This window comes from Callorhinus ursinus, unplaced genomic scaffold (genome assembly GCF_003265705.2).
Source record: "Callorhinus ursinus isolate GAN/ISIS: 27379988/994484 unplaced genomic scaffold, GSC_fseal_2.0 scaffold29, whole genome shotgun sequence".
Classification (NCBI taxonomy): Eukaryota; Metazoa; Chordata; class Mammalia; order Carnivora; family Otariidae; genus Callorhinus; species Callorhinus ursinus.
In genome coordinates, this window is record NW_027397091.1 from 3129664 (window position 1) to 3138402 (window position 8739).

General features: G+C 47.4%; 1 protein-coding gene across 2 annotated transcripts in view; it reads left to right on the plus strand.

The window, feature by feature from the left end:
- SHLD1 (shieldin complex subunit 1) overlaps positions 1-8739 on the plus strand; it is a 93434-nt gene that overhangs the window by 8969 nt on the left and 75726 nt on the right. For both annotated transcript variants that reach the window (XR_012374103.1, XM_025875993.2), the window contains exon 2: positions 1285-1466. Coding sequence is in view for 1 of the 2 variants with exons in the window: in XM_025875993.2 (XP_025731778.1) it covers positions 1289-1466 (178 nt within the window). In the remaining variant the exon portion in view is untranslated. The remainder of the gene's footprint in view (positions 1-1284; positions 1467-8739) is intronic.

Here is an 8739-nt window from a genome sequence, read left to right on the forward strand (position 1 = left end):
ACACACACACACACACACACACACACACACACACACACACACACACAGACACGGTGGCACGCTGACACCCCACACATGATATTGTATTTTATAGAAATCTTTTTCCACGTAATATATCATGAACAGTTTTTTTTTTTTAAGATTTTATTTATTTGAGAGAGAGAGAGCATGAGAGGAGGGAGGGTCAGAGGGAGAGGCAGACTCCCCGCTGAGCAGGGAGCCCGATGCGGGGCTCAATCATGGGACCCCAGGATCGTGACCTGAGCTAAAGGTAGTCACTTAACCAACTGAGCCACCCAGGTGCCCTCATGAACAGTTTCTTGTCTCATTAAATATTCTTGTAGCCCTTGGATTATGGTGCTACATGGTGTTTCATCCTTATCAGACACGCAGCTTATTCTCCAGCTGAAATTATTTTATTTTTTTAAAGATTTGTTATTTTGTTTTATTTTATTTTTTAAAAGATTTTTTAATTTATTTATTTGACAGAGAGAGACACAGAGAGAGAGGGAACACAAGCAGGTGGAGTGGGAGAGGGAGAAATAGGCTCTCTGCTGAGCAGGCAGCCCGATGCGGGGCTCGATCTCAGGACCCTGGGATCGTGACCTGAGCCGAAGGCAGACGCTTAATGACTGAGCCACCCAGGCGCCCCTTATTTGTTATTTTAGAGAGAGAGAGCATGAGCAGGAAGGGCAGAGGGAGAGGGAGAGAAAGTCTCCAGCAGACGCCACACTGAACACAGAGCCTGTCATGGGGCTCGATCTCATGACCCTGAGATCACCCCCTGTGCTGAAACCAAGAGTCAGATGCTTAACCGACTGAGCCACACAGGCGCCCCTCCAGCTGAAATTATTAATGGTTTCTTTTTTTTTTTAAGATTTTATTTATTTATTTATTTGAGAGTGAGAGAAACAGCATGGGGGGGGAGGGTCAGAGGGAGAAGCAGGGGGAAGGTCAGAGGGAGAAGCAGGCTCCCTGCTGAGCCAGGACACCGTTGCGGGACTCGATCCCAGGACTCCGCATCACGACCTGAGCTGAAGGCAGTCGCCCAACAAACTAGAGCCACCCAGGTGCCCTATTAATGGTTTCTTTCTGTGCTGAGAGTGTCTCTTTCTCCTGATGAAGAAACATGGTAAACAAACACTGGGTCTAAAGTAAGGACAAGGAAGACGGTTACTAACAGGAACATGAAGTATTCTGGGACTTTCGCCCTTCCAGCTGTGGCGGAAATGGAGACTCCTCTTCTGCAGTGCCTTTTGTATTGAATTGTTTTTCCCATGGCAGGACTATGGCGACCCAGGAAGCCGCTCCAGACGGCCAGTCAGAGGAGAGCAGTGCTTTGGACTTGCCACCAGTTGATGACATAAGAGATTATGTGCTGCAGAGACCCCACCAGGAGGCCGACAGCGAGGTGTTTAGTTCTGTGGAAACCCTTTCTCTTCCTTCCTCTTCTGATGTGGATTCAGGTAAGAAGCAGAGTTCAAAACAAGCTAACATTGACACACACACACACACACACACACACACACACACACACACACACTCACACACACTCTACATACGGGTATGTGTTTGTTTCTTTCCCTTCCCGTAGCGCCTCTCTGAGGAATGGCCCATTGTCTGGAGTAGAAAACATCTTATCTAAGCACTGTGGGGAGAGACTTCAAAGGACAAGCTCCCTGGTGTAACCATGACAGGGAGCTGTTTCCTGGAGACCTTTTTTGTCTCAGTCCCTTTCTAATCTCCGTCCAGCTGCATTCAGAGGCTCAACAGGGAGAGGGTGGAAGTGTTTTTTGTTTTGTTCTTTGAAAACTTCAGAAAGTGGCAATGTGGGCCTGTTTTATGTTATAGGTGATAGTAACAGGGATTTTAGTGTTCCTTGTATGAAGTATGCTCTGCATTTGGGGAACAACTTTTCTACGAGTTTCCCTGGCAGAATTGCCAAAAAGTCTATCACTTAAGCTTACTGATGATTCCTTGACGTAGTTAGTGACCATCTCTGGTTGCAAAGCCCTTGTCTTCCCCGTTCGTTGCCCAGTCCAGACCCGGAGGTCCACGGACATGGACTCAGAGCTCTGCCACTTACTGGCTATGGGACTTGGGGGGACATTTCTTAACAGTTTTGAGCTCTGTGTACTTGACATCATCACTTAGACTTCTGTTAGACTTCTTAAATTTGATACATCCTAAACCAGATTGCTAATTCCTCTCCCCCCTTCCCAGTTCCTTCCCCCTCATATACAGACACCTGTTCTTTGAGGCTTTCTCATCTCAGAAAAGCACTTTTATCCATCTGTTCACTTAGGCCCAAACCTAGGAGTCCTTCTCAACCTCTCTCATGTTCGGTCCCTCACTGTCAGCTCCACCGAATAAATCTAGAACCTAAAGAGTTTTGCCATCTCCACGGCCACCACCCTGGTGTGAGCCACTGTTGTCTGCTTCTGGATTATTGTTAGGTCTCCTAACCACCTCTTTCCATACCTGCCCTTGTCCTCCTACAGTTTCTTCTCAACACAGCCACCAGAAGATCCTTTTAAAATACAAATCAGATCATGTTAGTCCTTGGCGCAAAGCTCCCATGGCTTCTCATCTGTCTCAGAGCAAAAGCCCACGTCCTTAGCTGGCGCCCATGCCCTCTGGGCCCTGGACCTGCCGCCTCTCTAACCATCTCCTTACCCTCTCCGGGCTGGGCCTGCGCCACACCACGTGTGTGTCGCCCTTCACGGAGGCCCACCCTTGCCTCCCATATCTAAGAGCCAGCCCCCCTCCCTCCTGCTGAGGTTCTTCTGTCATCCCCTACCCCGGCTTTATTCTTCTCCATAGCAGCAAGGCCACTGGGCACCCTAGGTAGGACTGTTAATTTCTTTGTCTCCCTGCGTTGGAATATAAACTCCAGGATAGCACGTACTCAATAAGTACTTGTACGAGGAAGGAATGAGTAAATGTTAACTGCCATTATTATTTCATTAAGAGATATACCTGTATAGATTTGGGGCTGAACTTGATCCTAACATAAAACTCTGTTCTCCTCTCTACTCCCCACATGTGTAGCTTAAGGCTGGTTATGAGTGACTTTGGAACGTTCCATGTATAAGGAATGGGAGTCACAAGCGGCACTGAATTAGCTGAAGCCTGAATTTAGCCCCATAGCATGATCAGTGTTGGAGGGAGGAGATTGTCAGATTGCCTCTGGCTTCCAGAAGAAAAGTCAAATTGTATAACTGCTGGAGACATGGCCAAACTGTCAGCCATCAATGTACGCAAAGGAAGTTATCGACTCATGTGCAGTGGTATGAATCCTGTGCCATTTCTGTCAAGATAGAACACAAGAGGCTTATAATGGGTGAGTCACTCTGGGCCTGTGCCCTTTGGGGTCTCAACTCTCATTTCTCTCCTTCCTGCTTGGGCCTCCGCCCCATCCCTGGGTGCTGGAGGTCTTCACACATCACCCATCAAAGCCTCCCAAAAAACAGTTTGAAACTTAGACTGAAAGACGAATGACTAACCGTAGCTTCAAGTGTTGGCTTTTCCAGGAAGCTCTTTGTTTAAGAGGACCTAGCCCTAAAAGAATGGTTTAATTTCAGGAATCAAGGACAGGTAGAAGAGAGATTTGGAGGCTCTTTCTGATGTTCCTAAAAGGCAGTCCTAAACTCTGGGGGAAGTCGCTGTCCTAACTGCCCAGCCTCATTTACTCTGGGCTGATCATCTTCCATCTCCAGTTTCTCAAAACTGTCCAGGGTCTTGAGTTTTGATCTTCTGTTTATAAGTAGGATCCACTTTCCTTCCTTTCACTGTGTTCATGAGTAGGTGTACTTACAGGTTCCCTCCCCCGTAGCCCTCCAGCAGATTTTGCCCACATTTTAATCTAGTTCTGATAACTCTGGATCTGTTGTTTACTCAGAGACACATCGGTCTCTCTTGGTGCTCTGATGGCTACTGTTCGTTCTATTTCAGATTCTTAACATATCCCACTCCCGGGCCAACCTGCATTCTTGGTTTGCTTGTATGCTGTTGTGTGTTGTTAGGAAGTTGATCTTCTAGAGGTTGTGAATACAGTCAGAGGTTTCCAGCTGACAGTCACCATTGGGCTGTGCCCACCCTTGTACTCGCTCACTGTTGGCTACACTCAGGTAGCTTGTGTTTGGCTCATCATATGGTTGACTATCTCAAGAACTGGTTGAGTATGGTAGGTTGCTTATAGTGGAACAGAGGTCTGAGGGTGAAGCCAGGATCTGGCTTCTCTGGCTGCTGGGTGAAATAGGAGCCAGGAGTTGACCTTTAAGATTCAGTCATGGGCGGGCACCTGGTGGCTCAGTCGGTTATGCATCTGCCTTCGGCTCAGGTCATGATTCCAGAGTCCCAGAGTCGAGTGCTGTGTCAGGCTCTCTGCTCAGCGGGGAGTCTGCTTCTCCCTCTGCCCCTCCCCCTGCTCTCGCTCTTTCTCTCTCTTGCTCTCTCTCAAAAATAAATAAATAATCTAAAAAAAAAAAAAGATTCAGGGCGCCTGGGTGGCTCAGTTGGTTAAGCAACTGCCTTCGGCTCAGGTCATGATCCTCGAGTCCCGGGATCGAGTTCCGCATCGGTCTCCCTGCTCAGCAGGGAGTCTGCTTCTCCCTCTGACCCTCCCCCCTCTCATGTGCTCTCTCGCTCTCATTCTCTCTCTCAAATAAATAAATAAAATCTTAAAAAAAAAAAAGATTCAGTCAAATTAGCCCAATTGTCAAAACCTACGGTCGAAATTCAGACACACAGTTAGCAAGGGGGTGGGACCCACCGTGGTGGTATAGAATAGCCCACTGGTAGCCCAGCACAGCCCTGCAAGGGGTAACACCGCGAGAGTACCCAGAAATCCCGGCAGGTGGCAGTCCGTGTGCAGATGGCTTATCAGTGAGTGGCGAGGTCCCAACTTCAAGGTTGGAGTCAGCATCACAGTTGTAAACCCTGGAAGAGTAGCAGGCAAGGGACGAGTGGGCTCAGTTTTAGGAGATGGCAGGGACCACTGAAGAGGCCAGGTTGTAAGGAAAGGGACCCAAGCTGAAGCCTCACTTTTGTAAAGGATCCCCCATTTCACTGTGCAGCTGGCCTCTGGCTTTCGCCATCACTCACCTGCTCTTTCCAGTGAGGCTTTTTGAAGGGCTTGCCTGTCTTCCATTCTACTTCTTCTTACAGTTGTTCCTCATTCCTGGGCACATGTCCTCCACCCCCGCTACGCGCTAGGACTAGGCCTGCCCTTGCTCCCATGCCAGTGATCTTCCCCAGGAGCTAAACCTTATGGATTTTCTTTCTTTTAAAGATTTATTTATTTATTTGAGGGGCGCCTGGGTGGCTTAATCATTGGGTGTCTGCCTTGGGCTCAGGTCGTGGTTCCAGGGTCCTGGGATCGAGCCCCGCATCGGGCTCCCTGCTCTGCAGGGAGCCTGCTTCTCCCTCTCCAACTCCCCCTACTGTGTTCCCTCTCTCGCTGTCTCTCTGTCAAATAAATAAAAGATTTATTTATTTATTTGCGAGAGCGCGTGTGTGTGTACATAAGCATGCATATGTGAGTGGGGGGAGGGGCAGAGGGAGGGAATCTCAAGCAGACTCGCCACTGAGCTCGGAGCCCAACGAGGGGCTCAGTCTGACGATCCTGAGGTCACGACCTGAGCCGAAATCAAGAGTCGGATGCTTATCCTAGCGAGCTACCCAGGTGCCCCCCTAATGGATACTTCCCTGTCCTTATCTTGTATGCTCAACTACCATATCACTGTTCATGCCCTGGAGGAGGATATTAGTAGCAAGGGACATGAGACTTAAGAGCACTTTCTAGGAAACTCAATGAGTTGATAAGAATCTGAGAGTATTAGTCAGAAAAACCTGAAAGCCTTGGTCATTTCAGTCTGGGTACCCAAAGGCAGGCGAGACTGGGCTGTATCTGTCCACATAAACACAGCTCATCTGTCTTGAACTGGTGGTGGCTTGGGCGAGGGTTGTCTGACCACTCCTTATGAAGTGATGATAGAACAAACAACTTGTCCCCTAAGCCAGGCACAGGAGCATGAAACTCCCTCCCTCTGCCCTTCTTGGTGAGATCCGGCAAAAGACCACACTTGCCAAAAAGGTCTTCCTGAAACCGCACTTCTGTCACATTCCTCTGTTTAAATCCCTTGTAGATGTGTGTAATCTCATGTCCCGGGCGTTTGTTCAAAATATTTAACGACAATTCAGCAGGATTGCAATATTTTAATAACTAGCAAGGCCCCAGGCAACGTACAGGTGCATGCCACAGGCCCCTGCCAGTGGGTGTCTAACTACCCATTAACATGGACCTGCCACTCCTGTTGGGCTGGTTTTTATGCAGAGTCAGGCCTTAATGCCTCAGCTGCATTGTTCTGGTCCTTGAAATGTGTTCCTTCCTCCCTGGTCAACTCCAGGCCGCTCCAGAGACTGCCGAACTGAGTCCAGTTGAGCCTGTCAGTTAATCTCCAATACACACTTATTGACGGGCTTGGACGCCCTGCCTCTTAAATAGTTGTTCTCTTTCTCTTTTGTTACTGGGCTTGAGAACAGCATAGAGTAGGCAGAATGGAAGTGCCAAGGGAGGTGGTCAGTGGTCTTGGATAAACCCCTCAAAAGCAGTCACCAAGGTTTCCTGGAGGTGAAGTCCTGTGTGTACTACTCTCACTTGAGAAAGTCTGCCTAGTTCATGTTTCTGATCTCATCAGGGCCCTCTGAAACCTTTGTTCCGGAGAGCGCCCCAGACACATTCTCAACAGGACAAAGAGCTCCTCTGAAGTTTTTGTTTACACATTGCAGTATGGAGGTGGGAAATCTGTCTTTTTGAGCCCTTTCCTCAAACTTTAACTTCGAAGAGCATCTGTTGAGAAATTGGCTGATATAGCAAATTGAACATTAAACACAGTAAGTCTTTGATGATTAAAAGCCCTAGCTGACAGCCCAAGCTCTGTGTCTAAAGTTAAATAGCGGTTTAATGTCCCCTTATTTTGCTTTTGGAATCTGTCAACATCCCAATCTTCAGAGGCCATTTTGTAACCTGTATATTTAGGCATTTCATCCAAGGAATTTGCTATTTAAGAGTAGATAAATATAAGGGGTGCCTGCGTGGCCCATTCAGTTAAGTGTCTGCCTTCAGCTCAGGTCATGATCCCAGGGTCCTGGGTTCGAGTCTCGCATCGGTCTCCTTGCTCAGCGGGGAGCCTGACTCTCCCTCTGCCTGCCACTCCCCCTGCTTGTACTCTCTCGCTCTCTCTCTGACAAATACATAAATAAAATCTTAAAAAAAAAAAAAGAGTAGATAACTATATCTTTTTTCCTTTCAGTGAATCACCTGAGGTCACAGAGCAACCTGGCAACTCCTATTTCCTCGGTGACCTCTATATAGACTATTCTAACTGTGACTTTTCCACCCCTTTTCTAAAAATAGAAGAATATAGTTCTCTATTTTAGGCTACTAAATTGTAGATAATGTTAAATAGTCATTAGAAATACTAGTATAAGAGGAGAATTATTTTCAAAGGCCATTTGCTGACTGCGGCATCTCTCACTGCTCCTCTCTTTTGAGTTTCAAAGACACCTGCTGTGGGAGAAGAGACTTGTTTACTTTTGTGTACTGTGCCTACACTTACAGTTTTAAAAAGAAATCCCAACTGATTTGAAAGATGGGCTGTGTTCCTGTCGAGAGCCTCACCTACAGGCATTTATCTCTGAAGTTCAGGTGTACAGAGTCTGACCTGATAGCTCTCTCTCAAGGCTACTGCAAGTGAGCATTCACTCATGACTTGTCATTCAGCTGTGTCTTTTTTTTTTTAAGATTTTATTTATTTGTTTGAGAGAGAGAGAGAGAGCATGAGCAGGGGCGGCGGGGGGGGCAGAGGGAGAGGAAGAAGCAGACTCCCCGCTGAGCAGGGAGCCTGATGCAGGGCTCGATCCCAGGACCCTGAGATCATGACCTGAGCCGAAGGCAGATGCTTAACCGACTGAGCCACCCAGGCGCCCTGTGTCTTCTTAAAGTATGAGAAAACAACTTGATTGAAAAAAATCAAATGTACCCCATCGTAAGTACCATTCACTGTGATGTGTTTGTAGGACAGAGGAGACTATATGCAGTTGAGAAGAGATTAATAGTTTATCATTTATTGTACACGTACCTTCCAGGCGCTGTGCTGTGCATTTTCTGTGCACCATTCCTTCTGATTCTTATATCCGCCCCTGAGAAATAAGTACTATTGTGATCTCCATGTTACCCAGGAGGAAATAGTCTTTGAGAGGTTACATACTGATATGTTACTCAAAGAATAGTGGAAAGCCAAGACTCAAATCTGGGTCAGGCTGACTTCAAAGGCAGAACTTTAAAGAAATGCAAACATTCAGGCATGAGTAAGTGCTAAGTAGTAAGTCTTAAATATTTCTCCTCCTAAGTGTTTCTCCTTCAGTCTCTGCTGGCTTCTTTCTGCTAACCCTGCTAACCCTGAATATATCTTTAGTATCAGCACCGTCCCAGGGGTGACCAGGACTGTGGTTCATTTTGACCAGGGTCCTGTGCAGGGCTCCCTGAGCTCACCTTTCAACGTCTCATCTTCCCATTGTTGAAGAAGCTCTAACCACCTGCAGACTAATTGGAGAGAAGGCATTGCCTTCTCAGTTAAATTTCTCAACACCAAGTAGGATCCAACTGCTTATGTTAAAACCAAGGGAAGAGGGGTGCCTACGTGGCTCAGTTGGTTAAATGTCTGCCTTTGGCTC